This window comes from Micromesistius poutassou (assembly GCF_964030765.1).
Source record: "Micromesistius poutassou genome assembly, chromosome: 2".
Taxonomy (NCBI): Eukaryota; Metazoa; Chordata; class Actinopteri; order Gadiformes; family Gadidae; genus Micromesistius; species Micromesistius poutassou.
In genome coordinates, this window is record NC_140272.1 from 23,910,704 (window position 1) to 23,930,073 (window position 19,370).

General features: G+C 47.1%; 1 protein-coding gene across 2 annotated transcripts; it reads left to right on the forward strand.

Annotated features, from left to right (window-relative positions):
* The first annotated feature begins 2,457 nt into the window (after positions 1-2,457).
* Positions 2,458-17,196, forward strand: nucks1a (nuclear casein kinase and cyclin-dependent kinase substrate 1a). Of its 2 annotated transcripts, none has more exons than XM_084464352.1 (8): positions 2,458-2,722; positions 4,629-4,675; positions 4,782-4,872; positions 5,226-5,272; positions 5,569-5,715; positions 8,518-8,670; positions 9,749-9,901; positions 15,261-17,196. In XM_084464352.1, exons 1-8 carry the CDS (start codon positions 2,706-2,708, stop codon positions 15,581-15,583), a joined length of 978 nt encoding a protein of 325 aa, XP_084320478.1. In that variant the 5' UTR covers positions 2,458-2,705; the 3' UTR covers positions 15,584-17,196. The 2 variants fall into 2 exon arrangements, with proteins under 2 accessions (XP_084320478.1, XP_084320479.1); XM_084464353.1 differs by having other exon boundaries at positions 4,785-4,872.
* The last annotated feature ends 2,174 nt before the right edge of the window (positions 17,197-19,370 follow it).

Sequence of the window (19,370 nt, forward strand, 5' to 3'; positions counted from 1 at the left end):
AACTGATCTATCTGTCGGGCCTTGGACGGACAGCAATTGATTTCCAAATACGGGCACAGCTTTACGTTGGTCAAACAAATAGCAGCCAATCAGAATCAACAACTAAGTTTGCTCGTTCTCTCTTTACTCTGATTCGGTTAAAAGTCACACAAACCATATCCTCCTCTGAGAAAAGCTTCCAGCACAGGTTTGGGTTCATCTTTCAGCACCGTTCTTCATTTGGGATCAAACTGTTCTGATTGCTCTGCTCCTCCACTTTCCTCAAGCACCGCCATTGTCTTTTAAGTTCCACAGAGCACCGATTCTTCCTAGCATTTTTACATTTCTGGAAGAGGCTTTTACCGTCATCTGGGCCAGACTGGTCTGCATAGAGAGGGTGAATGTGAACTTGTGAGCTAAGACATATGAGAAAGTGAACGTGATATGGGCAAAATTGCCGCAATTTTTGCTTGCCAACATTCTGTTAGCTAAAATAACCCTGTTGACTCATAACATACTAACACTTAATAATATATCAAATATTAAGAAAAAAAACATAAAATGTTGTTCTTCAAACTTATTTTGCGACTTTGCCGTGGACCTCCTCACATCACTGACCAGCTGAAAATGTGTGGGGAATATCTCCATTGAAAGAAATTAGATTTTTTTTGTAATTAATCGCAAATAAATGGACCAATATTGGAAGACACAGATTGTGTTTGACACTGCCATTTATCATGTGAAACGTGGCCAAAAAGTTAGCATCTGCCTAGGTTACGGTATAGTTACGTACGTAAAGTACCACTGAACGTGTGGCTAACCAACAATCCCATGATGCATTCTGATGTACAGGCCCTACAGTCTATAGCGTAGTCTGGCTTACAGGACCGCTGGGGATATGTGGAGGAAGTTTTTCTGTTGCCAGGTTGTAACCACGACCCTCTCTATTTACTGATCATGATCATGATCATTTGAATCTCACGTTAAATATGCTGCTGTACTAAGTGTGTTCCAGCAGTCAGACTGTGAGCTATTTCGCTGGTCAACATCATCACGAAGTACAGAAGTTTGCCTCATCTGTCAGCCGAAGGGGTAGAGGGATGGAATAATAAAGAAAGAAATTAAGAATTCTTAAAAGTTCTGAGATATATTGCTTAGAATAACTTTATAAATTGCAATATTTTCACTAGTTCATTTACCAAGTTACTGGATGGGACACATGGAAGAACACATAGACTCAGAATACATGTATGAATTCACAGACATTACACACAGAACATAGCTCACATTCCAATGAAGTCCTTAATCCCGCCGTTTGACAGAGCCCACTTCAGCTCATCCTACGTGTGGTGGACCCCCCGTTCAATAAGCCTAACAAAACAAAGATTACTCCCACACAAAGCCCCCTGAATTAACTGAAACTCTGAACCAGGACAATGTGTTGTGGAGGACAATAACAGGACATGTCCCCGTGTGTGTGTTGTATCAACCCCTTTAACCCCAGTCTGCTTGACAGACATGTGTTTGTTCAAGTCCTTGTTCTACTGGTGGCAGAGGTAGTAGGCTTTGGTCAGGGGGGAACGTTTTGCCCCCCCCTGGCCGTCCACAACAACTAAGACATATGCCCCCCCCGGACCACCTACTCACCTTTGGGCGAAGCACCCAATGGTTGTAGGCCTATGTGCCGTCTAGTCCAATGTAAGAAAACTGTTTCCCAATTGAAATGAATACCCCATTACAGGAGCAGGATGCTTCACTGGGTTTATATCTCAGAAGCAGGCCTCTCAGCACCACCAGTTGACATGTTGCACATTCCTGCCAAGATTATCTACAACTGATTACAAGTGAGAAAATGGAGAATGGGTGTTTGGTGTTTTGTTGTGTTTCTTTGGGGGCGAGGGTCAGATGGATCAGATCAGCCCTGGCCCTGTGCTCATTAAATAGTCTTCAAAACAGAATGATTCATGAACGTCTAAGTAAAGAGTTTTATAACCACATCTGTACTAACCCAGCCTGTATTAAGAAGTACTGAGCATGTACCCCGGGGCTGGAGTGGGGCTGTGGACGCAGGGCCCTACAGTACAACATGGTACATACTAGAGGCTGTTCCACATGGTGGTCTGTGGAGACCTGATACCAACACCAACACCCCGCCATGCGAGACACACAACGCTCGTTATGTGTGACTTGTCTTCGCAGTGTTGCCTTGTTGGTCTTTTGGGGCCCAAACTAAATCTTTGCGTGCACATTGAGGGCCTCTTTTTGTTTTCTCAACAGTGCGCCCTCTACCCAGCGTGCTTGGGGGGAGGGTAAACAGGCTACAGCATGACGTGACGAGCGGTGCACCGCACCAATAGGAGAAGGGATGATATTTGAAATGGGCCAATGGAAGCCGTCGTCCTCCGAGCTGCTCCTCTCACGCTCCGCGGTGGGCGGTTCTCCACACAAAGGACCCACCCCAAGGCCGCGGGTTCGGTTGCACACAGGCTGCAGTTTCAGTTTGTTTTATTCACCATTTTGAGTAGCTGAAGGTAACATTTTTACAAAAATCGCGTGTGGAAGACAAATCGCTCCCTTAATTCTAGTTTTCCGCACTAGCCCGGGCGCGGAGTCCTGCGCCTCCTCGCACCCCATCGGAGTTGCAGAGTGGAAATATTTTTGTTTTGCATTTCCCTGGGCTTCTTTTCCCTTTCTTACATTCTTACCCTCCACAGTATTCCTGCAAAATGTCCAGACCAGTGAGGTACGTTCTCCCTAACATGTCGTCCGCCGTGGCTGCACGTTTCACGCACGCATTGCAGACTAATACCGCCGTGTGTCCACCGCCGCGGTCTCATAACCAATTGTTTTTTCATGAAAGATGCATGCAAACGTGTGCGTTTCGCACCATGCACGCCGATCCTAACATGGACCCCAGCGAGGTGGAGGGATCGCCATGTCTCTGAGAGTGATCTGTTGAAATGTGGATCACGCCGAGAGCGCACCGCCGTGTCGTGCATTGTCTTATATCTTAGCCATATGAGAACGGCGCTGGGATTCAAATGTGGTTCACTGGTTTTATTATACGGCTCGATCGTGCTAGGCCTGGTATTTTATCTGTGCCAGAAGACTAGACTAAGAATCCGATCATGGTTCCCTTCCCCATTCATCCACTGGAAGGCTCTGGAACGCTAATAAAAAGCAGGAATGGAGGCAGGTCGTCGGCCTGGTGGTTTGGGTCTGGTTTAGCACCCGGACTGGAATGTGTGCGTGTCCACATATAGTCAATCAACTACACCGCCGATTTATGAATATGGTAATGGAGGTCTGCGATGGACCGCTTGGTTTCCAAATGGCGACACTGTAGTAAAAATGGAAGAGCTGGGCTACATTTTAATAAATGAACCCTGCTGGGTGATGTCAGAGGAGGGCGGAGAGCCTCACCGAGTCACCACACCCCCCCAGCACACAGCGGTTCACTCAAACCACCATCCCCCTTCCTAATCATTAACCCAAACGTTTTAGAATATGTGAATCGTTTATAAGCGTGGTGTTGGATCACGTCCTTAAACAATCGCTTATTTTTTACGCGATCGTGACGCGGCAACAAAGTGTCGGTTCGGAGCCCCCCCCCCCCCCCCCCGGTTCCTCCCCTCCGGTTCCTCCAGGTATTGCGCGCGTCCCGATTTCTCGGTGTTCTCATTCAAATCCGCATCAAACGGGCTACTGCTTTACGCACACAGCCCTCTGTACAGATACATTGATCTGCGTGCATCAGATCACTATTTGTTTAGATGCACGGTGTATCCACGGTGTATCCGAAGGAAATGAACCGTCTAGCGAGCCGTTAAACGCCCTTTTTTTTTTTTTCTCCTTGCTTATGCCCATGTGCATGCGGCCTTCAGTGTGTTTTCTGCACATGCCCCTGCTCTTGTAATCCTAGCGCTTGTAAACTAGTTTTAGGGCCCCCTCTACACCACCTTGGGAGGGTCTTGAGGTAATTGCTATCGCAGACAATGCTCTTGGAATGCAGCTGCTGAAGCTACACACACGCATGAAGACGCAACGGGGTTTGGGGTCCACACTCCCCCCTTCTGAACATGGCTGCCCTGCCGATTTCACACTGGACAGCTAGTCGTGGATTTAGTGCTGCACGCATAGCATGCTATCCGTCGCTGGCTGTGGTCAGGTGTTGGTTTCTACCCAGCACCAGGTCATGTGGTCGGCGATTTGTCACCTGAAGCTTGGCTCAAACACTCTACCAAATGAGCGCTGGAAACTGGAGCTGAGCAACCGCGTGAACACTACTGCCTGCACGGGTTGGGGGCTCCTTCTGAAAGAAACACACCAGTTTAGATACTGGTGTCCCTCTGAAAGAAACACACCAGTTTAGATACTGGTGTCCCTCTGAAAGAAACACACCAGTTTAGATACTGGTGTCCCTCTGAAAGAAACACACCAGTTTAGATACTGGTGTCTCTCTGAAAGAAACACACCAGTTTAGATACTGGTGTCTCTCTGAAAGAAACACACCAGCATCGATACTGGTTTGATGCAAATAGATAAGATCTAATGAAACGTTTCCCGTCTTGTGTGTACACCGAGTTGCTCTGGTGGTAGTAGTCCTCGTCAGTCATGGTGACCTTGTCTAATGTGAACTTTCTCCACAGGAACAGGAAAGTGGTGAACTACTCGCAGTTCAACGAGTCTGACGCCGGTAAGTCACCTGAGCGCCGGGGCAGACATGATGCTGGGCCTGCAGCGTGGGGGGCTGACGGGGGTGATGTGTCTCCCTACTAATAACTGGTTTGACCTTGTGGCAGAAGAGGACTATGGTGGGGACAAGCCCAAGAAGGTGCGCGCTCCGCCTCGCGAGCCCAAGCACAAGCGCTCAAAGAACTCGCAGGATGACAGGTGAGTGACACGCGGCTGTTGTCGTCTTCTTGATCCACACGGTGAATGATTTTACAGGGGACATATTGTCATGTATCCATAGTTGATCCATCTTTTTTTTATTATTCTTTTGAAACTATTAAACCTTTTGTAATGTAATTTAAAGAAACAGTAGGAACACAACATGTATATAATTAAAGGGAAATGATGTATGAAGACGGAAACGCATCTAAAAAAAAAAATGCGTGGATGTAAATACTTGTGCTTTTGTTAACCCTAACCCTTCACCAGCACGGGGCGTGTCTCTAGAAGACCTGCCCTGGGGGCGGGACTTAAGCCATGCCTAATCTGTGTGTGTTTGGATTCCTTTACAGCGAAGAGTCTGACGAGAAGCTCACCAAATCCAAAAACGACTCTGCAGGTAAGCTCCCAGCCAATGGAAATACGCCCGGGTGTGGGCGCCTGGGTGTTGGCGCCCGGGTGTGGGTGCCCGGGTGTCGTGCCCTACGGCCGGGTGTGGGTGCCCGGGTGTGGTGCCCGGGTGTTGGCGCCCGGGTGTGGTGCCCGGGTGTTGGCGCCCGGGTGTGGGTGCCCGGGTGTCGTGCCCTACAGCCGGGTGTGGTGCCCGGGTGTCGCACCCTACGGGTGTTGCCTTGTGCAGCCACCAGCAGCTGGCCGGGAGGCGTGCGTGACGCTGTGTGTCCTGTCTCCCTCCAGACGACTTTGGCAGCGAGGAGGAGGACGAGTTCGGAGAGGAGGGGGAGGACGGGGGCAGCGACTATGAGGCCAAGCGAGGGAAGAAGGGGAAGAAGGCCAAGCCGGAGAAACCCGTGAAGAAGACACCCAAGAGGAAACGGCCCGCAGGTAGAGCCCCCCCTGGTTCCTGTTGGCCCCGCCCCCGCCGTACCAGCTCCACTAGATCCCTTCTGATTGCTTTAATAATTATCACGATATGGACAAAATGTTCTATCACGATAGGGGTCATTTCATATCTCGATAACAACGTACGTTTTCTGTTTCTCTGAGAAATATGTCCCCATAATACCCACATGCCTCGTGACTAGGGGCGGGAGTTGTCAAAAATGTAACGATAGTATTGCGATATTTGGGCCATGATTCAATATTATTGCGATTTTGAGATACAGCAAGTATTGCGTTTTGCTTCTGGGATATATTGCGATTCATGTTTCCCATATTATTCAAAGGCATTACAAAAAGTTAGGAAAATAAGACTCATCAATTCATTTCAAATGTCACATTTAATCCTGTGAACAACATTAACTGTAATTCAAAACATTCAGGACACAGGACCGTAGTGAGAGACCTCTCACATGAATGAGAGCTCCCTGCACATAACTTCAAATTAAGAGACTCAATTAATTTGGGAATATTGGCATTTTTGTTCAGAAAAAGGAGTTGGTCAACATGCTACATGCTATCAGAGTAAACTATCTATATATATATATATATATATATATATATATATATATATATATATATATATATATATATATATATATATATATATATATATATATATATTGCAATACTTTGCGCTACTGTATCGATATAATTGTGTGCGCAATTGCGATACTGAACAGAATCTATTTTTTTCCCCCACCACTACTCGTGACTACTATCAACTAAATCCAAATGAATGAATAAATGCACTACTCTTTTCTGCTTTTATTTAAAGTGACGTTGAGCAGAACCATCACAAATGAGAGAAAAAATAGATATTCATATATATGTTCAAAGATATAGACCACATAAAAAACTAAATAAATATTAAAGTAAAAACATTGTTTCAAGTCACATAAATCTCCAACAGTGCAGCAAAGAATCGGAATAAGTACAATATTGTAGTATATGTTTAAGTATAAAACAGTATATAAACATCACTGTTTCATAAATCTCCAATACTGCAGCCAGTAAACTAAATAAGGACAATATCAAAACAAATGGAAATCTCCAACCAATAAACAGTTAGTACTTTGCGTAACTCGCCCACAGGTCAGTTTTTAACGTGTTTAACGTGAACCCACTGTTTCAGCTTGAAGTCAAACACCAGAGAGAGGGGGGCGTGTCAGGGCTTAAATTTCAGCGTGAGATTTTGGGTATTATGCATATTTTTTTCAAATCCCGCAACTCAGGCCAGCATAATGCGGGACAATCCCGCGCAGATTTCACTTTGTTGTCTGATAAATTTATAAGAACACGACGGTGTGAATTCGGGTCTATTGACTTCACTTGACGAATCGTCTTCTGATTTCGGTGGTACATGTCCTTCATACAATCTTTGATCTGACGACAAACACACACGCAGGCAGGCACACAGAACCCCTTCGCTCTTGCTCCTTCTCGCTCTCTCCCTCTCAAAAGTTGTACACAACCCATGTGCTGTTCTGCAATTTAAGAGAGGAGAGGGTACTTTAGCTAATAGGACTGTATATAGTTAAGAAAATAAGTCACTACTGTTTCCATAGTACATGGAAAAGGATTCAAATTTAATGAATTCATTGAAAACAAAGTGGTTGACGCAGAAGACAGTACAGTACACAACAGTTAAAATAATAGCACACGAGGACATCTGTATAGTGAATTTAATGAAGAGAATCCCTTAAATTAGTGTTGGGGGCTAAATTTAATTAAACTCGCAAGTAGTACCCCCCCCCCCCCAAACTTTAAAAATCCCCCCTATGTGGAGATCTGTGGGGGGGAAATGAGGGGGAATTCCCCCTCGTGTATGAAATGTTGTCAGTGGAAGGCGCCGTACACCATGAGCTTATACTGGGCTTAACGCCCCACTCAGCAGAGTGAACCTCTGGGCAGACGGAGCTCCACGGTGACACCGTCGGCGCTATACTGAGGAGCGTTCTGAACGAGCTCCATGTAGCCGCACTCGTTCCATTTCATGGTCCTCCCTGTTTTTCTGTTTTTGTCGCGGACGTGTAATGAGCGTAAAACACCGCCGTAAAGTAAAATAATGATAGGAACGTTTGAAGGTAATATCTACTGCTTTTTCTCTTGTCCCCTGATATATATATTGTCATATCGCACAGCCCTAATAACAATGACAATTTGAGATACCACAGTGGTGAGAGTTCTGATTTGGAAGAATTGTTAGACCGTTAAAGGTGACATATTGTACCACCCGGTGTGAGGGTGATAAGCTGTTTTGAAAATCTGCCTCTTCTGACATCACAAGTGGACGTGTCCAGGTAGATGTATGACGGATAGGGTTAGGCTGGTGGACTGATCTATCCAGCATACATCTAGGTGGATAGACTAGTATATGAAAATGTAACTCCATCATTAGATACAGTGATTTGAGACTCGGTGAAAGGGTCAGTAGAAGGTACGGTTTGGCCTTGTTGCATCCTACTGGCAACGAATGAGCAGAAAGTAAAGGCTGAGCCCACCCCGCCTCCACCACCCACACCTCTGGTGCGCTGGTCTTCATCACAACTGGAGCCAAAGGTTCTAGCGTCGCTCGACCCCACCCAGCAGCACAAGACTACAGAAACACCACTCTCTTTTTTGTGTGTGTGTGTGTGTGTGTGTGTGTGTGTGTGTGTGTGTGTGTGTGTGTGTGTGTGTGTGTGTGTGTGTGTGTGTGTGTGTGTGTGTGTGTGTGTGTGTGTGTGTGTGTGTGTGTGTGTGCAGACGACAGCGACGAGGACCGGGAGGTGAGCCGTAAGGTGCGTACGGTGCGCCAGGCGGCCACCAAGGCGGTGTCCAAACAGAGGGAGATCCTCCTGGGAGACGCAGGCAGCGAGGACGAGGAGCAGGAGGACCAAGAGGAGGCCTACAACGACCGTACGTCCTGTAGGGTTTAGTGTGTACAGTGTGTAGTGTGTAGGGTTTAGTGTGTACAGTGTGTAGGGTTTAGTGTGTACAGTGTGTAGTGTGTAGGGTTTAGTGTGTACAGTGTGTAGCGAGGACGAGGAGCAGGAGGACCAAGAGGAGGCCTACAACGACCGTACGTCCTCACTGTGTAGGGTTTAGTGTGTACAGTGTGGAGGGTTTAGTGTGTACAGTGTGGAGGGTTTAGTGTGTACAGTGTGTAGGGTTTAGTGTGTACAGTGTGTAGGGTTTAGTGTGTACAGTGTGGAGGGTTTAGTGTGTACAGTGTGGAGGGTTTAGTGTGTACAGTGTGTAGGGTTTAGTGTGTACAGTGTGTAGGGTTTAGTGTGTACAGTGTGTAGCGAGGACCAGGAGCAGGAGGACCAAGAGGAGGCCTACAACGACCGTACGTCCTCACTGTGTAGTGTGTAGGGTTTAGTGTGTACAGTGTGTAGGGTTTAGTGTGTAGGGTTTAGTGTGTACAGTGTGTAGGGTGTAGTGTGTAGGGTTTAGTGTGTACAGTGTGTAGGGTGTAGTGTGTAGGGTTTAGTGTGTACAGTATGTAGTGTGTAGGGTTTAGTGTGTAGTGTGTAGGGTGTAGTGTGTACAGTGTGTAGGGTTTAGTGTGTAGTGTGTACAGTGTGTAGGGCTTAGTGTGTACAGTGGGGTGGTTGCAGACTGCACCCCACTGAGTTAACCCCCACCCCCAGAGTCAGAGTCCCACGGTGATGTCCTCATCTAACGACGGCAGCGACTAGCCATTTGTAGTTTGTATTGAGTTATTTAGTTTGTAAAGCTATTAGTCATAGCAAACAATTAAGTTAAAATATTTAAAACATGTCCATTCTCGGCTAGTGTCGCAACATGGCGGTGAAACACGGCTGAAAATATAAAATTCTATTAAAGGGAAATGAACGTTTAATGGTGGACCGATTGATTGTAGTTGGGCCATCTGCCAAAGCGTCAGGAGTAAATCCTCCAGAGACGGCTCCATGACTCCACCTCACGGGGATAGTGGCTCTGGGTATCTAACCCTGACCTGACCCCTCAGCCAACGAGTCGGGCAGCGACGAGGACTTCATGGTGGAGGACGACGATGACAGCGACTACGGCCGCTCCAAGAAGAGGAGCAAGAAGGTGATCCGACGGGGCCGGCCCGAGAAGAAGGACAAGAAGTCCCCCAAGCCCCGGCTAAAGGCCACCGGTACGTTAGTGTGGTGTTACCTTAGTGTGGTGTTGTTACCTTAGTGTGGTGTTGTTACCTTAGTGTGGTGTTACCTTAGTGTGGTGTTACCTTAGTGTGTTGTTGTGTCTGCTAAAGGCCACCGGTACGTTAGTGTGGTGTGGTGTTACCTTAGTGTGGTGTTGTTACCTTAGTGTGTTGTTGTGTCTGCTAAAGGCCACCGGTACGTTAGTGTGGTGTTACCTTAGTGTGTTGTTGTGTTACCTTAGTGTGTTGTTGTGTTACCTTAGTGTGGTGTTGTGTCTGCTAAAGGCCACCGGTACGTTAGCGTGGTGTTACCTTAGTGTGGTGTTGTGTTACCTTAGTGTGGTGTTACCTTAGTGTGTTGTTGTGTTACCTTAGTGTGGTGTTACCTTAGTGTGTTGTTGTGTTACCTTAGTGTGTTGTTGTGTTACCTTAGTGTGGTGTTACCTTAGTGTGTTGTTGTGTCTGCTAAAGGCCACCGGTACGTTAGTGTGGTTAGTGTGGTGTTACCTTAGTGTGTTGTTGTGTTACCTTAGTGCTGTTGTTACCTTAGTGGTGTTGTTGTGTTACATTAGTGTGTTGTTGTGTTACCTTAGTGCTGTTGTTGTGTTACCTTAGTGTGTTGTTGTGTTACCTTAGTGGTGGTGTTGTTACCTTAGTGTGTTGTTGTGTTACCTTAGTGTGTTGTTGTGTTACCTTAGTGTGGTGTTGTTACCTTAGTGTGGTGTTGTTACCTTAGTGTGGTGTTGTGTTACCTTAGTGTGTTGTTGTGTCTGCTAAAGGCCACCGGTACATTAGTGTGGTGTTACCTTAGTGTTGTGTTACCTTAGTGTGGTGTTACCTTAGTGTGTTGTTGTGTCTGCTAAAGGCCACCGGTACGTTAGGGTGGGGTTACCTTAGTGTGTTGTTGTGTTACCTTAGTGCTGTTGTTATGTTACGTTAGTGGTGGTGTTGTTATACGTTAGTGGTGTTGTGTTACGTTAGTGGTGTTGTTGTGTTACGTTAGTGCTGTTATGTTACGTTAGTGGTGGTGTTGTGTTACGTTAGTGCTGTTGTTGTTGTACGTTAGTGCTGTTGTGTTACGTTAGTGGGGGTGTTGTGGTATGTTAGTGGTGGTGTTGTGTTACGTTAGTGGTGTTGTGTTACGTTAGTGCTGTTGTGTTACGTTAGTGGGGGTGTTGTGGTACGTTAGTGGTGGTGTTGTGTTACGTTAGTGGTGTTGTGTTACGTTAGTGCTGTTGTGTTACGTTAGTGGTGGTGTTGTGGTACATTAGTGCTGTTGTGTTACATTGGTGCTGTTGTGTTACGTTAGTGCTGTTGTGTTACGTTAGTGGTGGTGTTACGTTAGTGGTGGTGTTGTGTTACCTTAGTGTGTTGTTGTGTTACCTTAGTGTGGTGTTGTTACCTTAGTGTGGTGTTGTTACCTTAGTGTGGTGTTGTGTTACCTTAGTGTGTTGTTGTGTCTGCTAAAGGCCACCGGTACATTAGTGTGGTGTTACCTTAGTGTTGTGTTACCTTAGTGTGGTGTTACCTTAGTGTGTTGTTGTGTCTGCTAAAGGCCACCGGTACGTTAGGGTGGGGTTACCTTAGTGTGTTGTTGTGTTACCTTAGTGCTGTTGTTATGTTACGTTAGTGGTGGTGTTGTTATACGTTAGTGGTGTTGTGTTAAGTTAGTGGTGTTGTTGTGTTACGTTAGTGCTGTTATCTTACGTTAGTGGTGGTGTTGTGTTACGTTAGTGGTGTTGTTGTTGTACGTTAGTGCTGTTGTGTTACGTTAGTGGGGGTGTTGTGGTACGTTAGTGGTGGTGTTGTTACGTTAGTGGTGTTGTGTTACGTTAGTGCTGTTGTGTTACGTTAGTGGTGGTGTTGTGGTACGTTAGTGCTGTTGTGTTACGTTGGTGCTGTTGTGTTACGTTAGTGCTGTTGTGTTACATTAGTGGTGGTGTTACGTTAGTGGTGGTGTTGTGTTACCTTAGTGCTGTTGTTATGTTACCTTAGTGGTGGTGTTGTTATACGTTAGTGGTGTTGTTGTGTTACGTTAGTGGTGTTGTTATGTTACGTTAGTGGTGGTGTTGTATTACGTTAGTGGTGTTGTGTTACGTTAGTGGTGGTGTTGTGTTACGTTAGTGGTGGTGTTGTTGTGTTACGTTAGTGGTGGTGTTGTTGTGTTACGTTAGTGGTGGTGTTGTGGTACGTTAGTGCTGTTGTTGTGTTACGTTAGTGGTGCTGTTGTGTTACGTTAGTGCTGTTGTGTTACGTTAGTGCTGTTGTTGTGTTACGTTAGTGGTGGTGTTACGTTAGTGGTTGTGTTGTGGTACGTTAGTGGTGGTGTTGTGGTACGTTAGTGCTGTTGTGTTGCGTTAGTGCTGTTGTTGTGTTACGTTAGTGGTGCTGTTGTGTTACGTTAGAGCTGTTGTTGTGTTACGTTAGTGCTGTTGTTGTGTTACGTTAGTGGTGGTGGTGTTGTGTTACGTTAGTGCTGTTGTGGTACGTTAGTGGTGTTGTTGTGTTACGTTAGTGCTGTTGTGTTACGTTAGTGCTGTTGTTGTGTTACGTTAGTCGTGGTGGTGTTGTGTTACGTTAGTGCTGTTGTGTTATGTTAGTGGTGTTGTGTCTGCTAGAGGCCACTGGTATGTTAGTGGTGTTGTTGTGTTACGTTATTGGTGGTGTTGTTGTACGTTAGTGGTGGTGTTGTGTTACGTTAGTGGTGGTGTTGTGGTATGTTAGTGGTGGTGTTGTGGTACGTTAGTGGTGGTGTTGTTGTGTTACGTTAGTGGTGTTGTTGTGTTACGTTAGTTGTGGTGTTGTGTTACGTTAGTGGTGTTGTGTCTGCTAGAGGCCACTGGTACGTTAGTGGTGTTGTGTTACGTTAGTGGTGGTGTTGTTGTACGTTAGTGGTGTTGTTGTGTTATGTTAGTGGTGGTGTTGTGGTACGTTAGTGGTGGTGGTGTTGTGTTACGTTAGTGGTGTTGTTGTGTTACGTTAGTGGTGTTGTGTCTGCTAGAGGCCACTGGTACGTTAGTGGTGTTGTTGTGTTACGTTAGTGGTGGTGTTGTGGTACGTTAGTGGTGGTAGTGGTGTTGTGTTACGTTAGTGGTGTTGTTGTGTTAAGTTAGTGGTGTTGTGTCTGCTAGAGGCCACTGGTACGTTAGTGGTGTTGTTGTTGTACGTTAGTGGTGGTGTTGTGGTACGTTAGTGGTGGTGTTGTTGTGTTACGTTAGTGGTGGTGTTGTTGTGTTACGTTAGTGGTGGTGTTGTGTTACGTTAGTGGTGGTGTTGTGGTACAGCATCTTACTGTAACACATCATTACTGTAACACGGCATCATTACCGTAACACGTCATTACCGTAACACAATCATTACCGTATTACTGTAACACAGCATCATTACTGTAACACAGCATCATTACTGTAACACAGCATCATTACCGTAACACTGCTTCATTACGTAACACGGCATCATTACCGTAACACGGCATCATTACCAAAACACTGCATCACCACTGTAACACTGCATCATTACCGAAACACTGCTTTGAGTCACTGGTCAGTAAGGTGCTTTGAGTCACTGGTCAGTGAGGTGCTTTGAGTCACTGGTCAGTAAGGTGCTTTGAGTGGTCACTGGTCAGTGAGGTGCTTTGAGTCACTGGTCAGTAAGGTGCTTTGAGTCACTGGTCAGTGAGGTGCTTTGAGTCACTGGTCAGTAAGGTGCTTTGAGTGGTCACTGGTCAGTAAGGTGCTTTGAGTCACTGGTCAGTGAGGTGCTTTGAGTCACTGGTCAGTGAGGTGCTTTGAGTCACTGGTCAGTAAGGTGCTTTGAGTCACTGGTCAGTAAGGTGCTTTGAGTGGTCACTGGTCAGTAAGGTGCTTTGAGTCACTGGTCAGTGAGGTGCTTTGAGTCACTGGTCAGTAAGGTGCTTTGAGTCACTGGTCAGTAAGGTGCTTTGAGTCACTGGTCAGTGAGGTGCTTTGAGTCACTGGTCAGTGAGGTGCTTTGAGTGGTCACTGGTCAGTAAGGTGCTTTGAGTCACTGGTCAGTGAGGTGCTTTGAGTCACTGGTCAGTGAGGTGCTTTGAGTGGTCACTGGTCAGTAAGGTGCTTTGAGTCACTGGTCAGTAAGGTGCTTTGAGTCACTGGTCAGTGAGGTGATTTGAGTGGTCACTGGTCAGTAAGGTGCTTTGAGTCACTGGTCAGTAAGGTGCTTTGAGTCACTGGTCAGTAAGGTGCTTTGAGTCACTGGTCAGTGAGGTGCTTTGAGTCACTGGTCAGTAAGGTGCTTTGAGTGGTCACTGGTCAGTGAGGTGCTTTGAGTGGTCACTGGTCAGTGAGGTGCTTTGAGTGGTCACTGGTCAGTGAGGTGCTTTGAGTCACTGGTCAGTAAGGTGCTTTGAGTCACTGGTCAGTGAGGTGCTTTGAGTCACTGGTCAGTGAGGTGCTTTGAGTCACTGGTCAGTAAGGTGCTTTGAGTCACTGGTCAGTGAGGTGCTTTGAGTCACTGGTCAGTAAGGTGCTTTGAGTCACTGGTCAGTGAGGTGCTTTGAGTCACTGGTCAGTAAGGTGTTTTGAGTCACTGGTCAGTGAGGTGCTTTGAGTCACTGGTCAGTGAGGTGCGTTCAGTGGCCGCTGGTCAGTAAGGTGCTTTGAGTTACTGGTCAGTAAGGTGCTTTGAGTGGTCACTGGTCAGTAAGGTGCTTTGAGTCACTGGTCAGTGAGGTGCTTTGAGTCACTGGTCAGTAAGGTGCTTTGAGTCACTGGTCAGTAAGGTGCTTTGAGTCACTGGTCAGTGAGGTGCTTTGAGTCACTGGTCAGTGAGGTGCTTTGAGTCACTGGTCAGTGAGGTGCTTTGAGTCACTGGTCAGTAAGGTGTTTTGAGTCACTGGTCAGTGAGGTGCTTTGAGTCACTGGTCAGTGAGGTGCGTTCAGTGGCCGCTGGTCAGTAAGGTGCTTTGAGTTACTGGTCAGTAAGGTGCTTTGAGTGGTCACTGGTCAGTAAGGTGCTTTGAGTCACTGGTCAGTAAGGTGCTTTGAGTCACTGGTCAGTGAGGTGCTTTGAGTCACTGGTCAGTAAGGTGCTTTGAGTCACTGGTCAGTAAGGTGCTTTGAGTCACTGGTCAGTGAGGTGCTTTGAGTCACTGGTCAGTAAGGTGCTTTGAGTCACTGGTCAGTAAGGTGCTTTGAGTGGTCACTGGTCAGTAAGGTGCTTTGAGTCACTGGTCAGTGAGGTGCTTTGAGTCACTGGTCAGTGAGGTGCGTTCAGTGGCCGCTGGTCAGTACAGCGTTGTATGAATGCAGTCCGTTGACCTTGAAGCCTGGCGTGGAGGTGCATGTGGCCCTAACCGCTCCCCGTCTCCCCACAGTGACCCCCAGCCCCCTGAAGGGCAAGGGGAAGGGACGCCCCAGCGCCAAGGCCGTGGAGAAGAGCTCGCCCAAAGAGGAGGAGGACGAGGAGGAGGAGGAGGAGGAGCCCGAGAGCCCCCTGGAGGAAGAGGAGGAGGATGAAGAGGAGGTGGTGAAGGCCAAGCCGGCGGAGAAGAAGCCGGCCAGCTCCCCGGCCCCCAAGAAGACAAAGGAGGCCCCGGCGCCCGCCGCCACCGCCACCGCCGCCGCCGGAGAGGAGGACGAGGAGGACGACGAGGAGGAGGACGGCTCGGAAGAAGAGGCGCCCTCCGGAGAAGACTAGAGGAAGCCGACGACTCCGCCCTCCAGACCCCCCTCCTCCCTTTTTCTCAGCCCCCCCCCCCCTCCTTCCTTCCGGTTTTGTTTTTGTTCCTTTTGTGTTGAGGTTTTCTTATTTGGTAACCGTTCTGTGTGTGGTGGCCTGGCTCAATGGTTTGGACTTCATGCTATTTTTTGCCCTCTCTCCCTTCTACTATTACTGGAAAGAAAAAACACAAAAAAAATTATCCTGAGTATGCAAAAAAAACCAACTGACCATGGTAGCTAAGGACAGTGCGCTCATGATATCATGCTGCGAACGAAACAGGCTTTTTATTACTCTCTTTTGTATTTTGTCAATGCCCCCCGCTCTCCCCCTTCCACAGGGCCCCCCCCCCCCCCCCCCCCCGCTCAGATACTGTTACACTTCATCTTACTATCGCTAGCGATCCGTCCTGAGCCGTTGCCTAAATAGTGCTTGATCTCCACCGGCTTGGGTGTGGCTGTGTGTACGCTTTACTTCCTTTCATATTTGTTCAGGTTAGTTTCTGTTCTCGTTGAACCCGTGGTCCAACAGCGCTTGGCTTCAGTGAGGCGGTGCCGTGCCCCAGACCCGTGTGTGTGTGCGCTTTAACACCGTATTTCTTCTGGCTTACAGATTCTTCTATTGTAGGTTCATGATTTTTAACAGGACCCATGAAATTGTTTTTTTTAAATAAATGAATTCCTTTAGTCAGACCGGTGACTATTGGGTTCCTGGGGGCCCCGGGCCCCATGTGTGGTCTATGGCCCCCATGTGATCTACAGCCCCCAGGCCTCATGTGATTAGGGCCCCCAGGCCCCATGTGGTCTATGGCCCCCAGGCCCCATGTGGTCTATGGCCCCCATGTGATTCGGGCCCCCAGGCCCCATGTGATTAGGGCCCCCATGTGATTAGGGCCCCCAGGCCCCATGTGATTAGGGCCCCCAGGCCCCATGTGATTACGGCCCCCAGGCCTCATGTGATTAGGGCCCCCAGGCCCCATGTGATTAGGGCCCCCATGTGATTCGGGCCCCCAGGCCCCTCTGCTTGTTGAGCTCCAGCTCTTGTGTTAGCCACTAGCTGCTGCTGCTGCATGTGAATCAGCGACCTTTGTAGATTTGTTACGGTTAAAGTCGTGTTAGAGCTCTGGTGGGCGGGGGGCTGCAGCGGTGTCCACCACAGACACCCGGCCTTTATGAATGTGTGCGTTTTTGATAAGTGTGATTTTTCGGGTACGCGTTTTACAAAGTGTTTGTGCATAGTTTTTTTAACGTCGCTTTCGTCCGCTGCTTAGCCAACTTAGTTAATGTTGTGTGTTGTTTTAAAGCCCAACATACATACTCTTGCATGGCCAATGCAACTCCTCACCGTTCAGACCTTAGCGCCAGGCATCCCTGTTCTGTTCTTATTATCAAACATTAACCAGCTGTTTTATTTTTGTTTTTTGGTTTATTTTTTGAAAGTCCAAAAGAAAATGAATGTTTTATTTTTTTCCCGTACTTTTTAGTTTTGGTTTATTGTTCTAATTCTCTATTCAGATTTTTTTTTTGTAATGTTTGTTTTTTAAGAAAAAAAATAAAATGTATCTTGATTTTAAAGAGAAAACTGGAACCCTATCCAATGTGTCCTGCTGGTCTGACTGGAGCTCCGGGGCCGCCGTCCCGTTTCCTCTCATTTCCCCCTCGTCGTTCTCATCACGAAGGAGCTGGCCCCGTGCCAACCGTCTCATGTTGGCAGCGCTGTCAGACGTCCATCCACCCCCAAGGCCCCGTTCACTGGTCCACGGCCGTCATGATTGCGTGTGTATATATTTATATTTTGACAACCCTGACATTTTTCATTCTAATGTGGTTCTGAGGTACAGGAAGGAGTTATGTTAAACCTAAAAAGGGCAGCTCTGTCTCTACCCCAGGGATAACTCAAGGGTTTCTCCATCTTGTTTTTTGCCTTAAAGTCTTGGTTGTCTTATTCCAGTGCAGGCCACCGTAGTTCACCGCGTTGTCCGCGAGCGCCGCTGTGAGAGAGGCTCCAGAATGTAATCTATCCTATCTTTTTTAGGCTGCCAAAAAGTGGGCTGACATGTTGAGGTATGAGTAGATTGTCCAAAGCCATCGATGAGCTGGACCCCGGTGGATCTGAGGCCAGGTGTAGCTCATCGGATGGACAGTCTTTTTTATACTGACCGGTGTTGGAGCGGTTAAAAAGAAATATCCAAAATCAAATCTTCTCATCTATTAAAAGTTTCCCAACAACTGCGATTTCTAAAATGTTCCATCCCTTTTGAAATACTCGTGTTTTGGTTCCAAAGCACATTTACACGTCCCTCTCCAGTGGGGTTGTGGATTCTGTCTCTTACTGCCCCTCTGGAGGACCCCTCTGGAGGAGCTCCTCCAGAGGGGCCCCTGGAGGAGCTCTCTGGAGGGCCCCCGGGCGGACCCCCCTGGAGGGGCCCCGTCCCCTAGCTGTTTTATACCAACTGAGGGCTACAAACGTTTTGGGTCAAATGTTACGGGGACAATAACACATGAATGGCCCACATTATAAACCTATCATTGCTCAAATATCAAAATGAATTATGCATAGGTTATTATAAGAATCAACATTAAAAGTTTGTTTCTGTTCAAGTTCTTCCAAATTTCTCTTCAGAGGCATAGTATTAGAACTAAAAATGAATGAACTGAAAGCAAATTACTTCACATGCATTAGTAGCAAACAACATTTTGAAATGTTGGCATTCCTCGATTTATTTCAAATCTTCCAATTAGTTCAATAACATGCATAATTCAAGGGCTTTGTAATGACCTATTATAACGAAGTGGAGTTGTTCTTCAGAAGCCCGTCTCATGTCGGTTAGTAAGGATGCCTCTTAAGGCCTGATAGGTGTGTTGGTGTCGCGGCGGGTGGGATAACGCCGTGTCTTAGAGCCACGTAGGCGTCAGTAGTCCAGTGTCACGTGACCGTTTCCTTTGCTTTCTGGTAGTGAGTGGTGGATGATCTTCAGGGTGCAGTTGGAGTTGAGGGTGTGCGGTCGGTAGATATCACCCTAAGGTCAATACCGCCCCGTCCATGCTGTCATCACACTCGAGGCACGCAGCCCACCAAGCTATGGGAAACACTGTTTCCTCCATTGTAAATTCATTTTTATTAGATTGACTAGTTTTTTTTTCTATGTACCTTGAATTGTACTGGCAATGTAAATGTGAGCAATGGTGTGAATCCAGGCGGACCGCAGGAGGGCAGGAGGGGCTTTGGTCAGTTGTGTGGATAACAACGCTGAACTATTCAATTTGTTTTGCATGTCGTTGGGCGGGGGGGGGGGGGGGGGGGGGGGCTGATTAGAAGTGATGAAGATGATGATGATGGTGATGATAATGGCAATATTGTGGTCTTTGGAGAAAAAAAAGTATTACTGACAACAATGTTGATAATGTTTTGGTTTCCCGGCTTCTAATAAAGGCAACCTACTTTTTATACAGATTTAACTACCTGTTCTGTGGCATTCTGCTCTCTGTTCTGCATTAGATGAAAACAGATGCAAACCCTAATGAGTGCACAGCACCAAACCCATTTCACAGTGTGAGTAAAAGAAGTCAATGTTAGAAAATAGAGTGGTGTCCATGGTGTAGAATGTGAATGTAGACCTTATATATTATATATTACATATGTATATTCTACATTATTGACAGTGTTACTTCCATGTCCATTGCGCTCATAGTGCAGTGCAGCCCCTGGTCGCTCTGTACCCTACAGGGGAGAGCAGATACGGCCACAAGTAGTGACATGTACGAAG

Bases quoted from the DNA above. Each gene is read 5' to 3' on its own strand.
- nucks1a (XM_084464352.1), top strand. The intron at 4,676-4,781 runs GTAAGTCACCTG...ACCTTGTGGCAG, and splicing joins GTTCAACGAGTCTGACGCCG to AAGAGGACTATGGTGGGGAC. The intron at 8,671-9,748 runs GTACGTCCTGTA...CTGACCCCTCAG, and splicing joins AGAGGAGGCCTACAACGACC to CCAACGAGTCGGGCAGCGAC.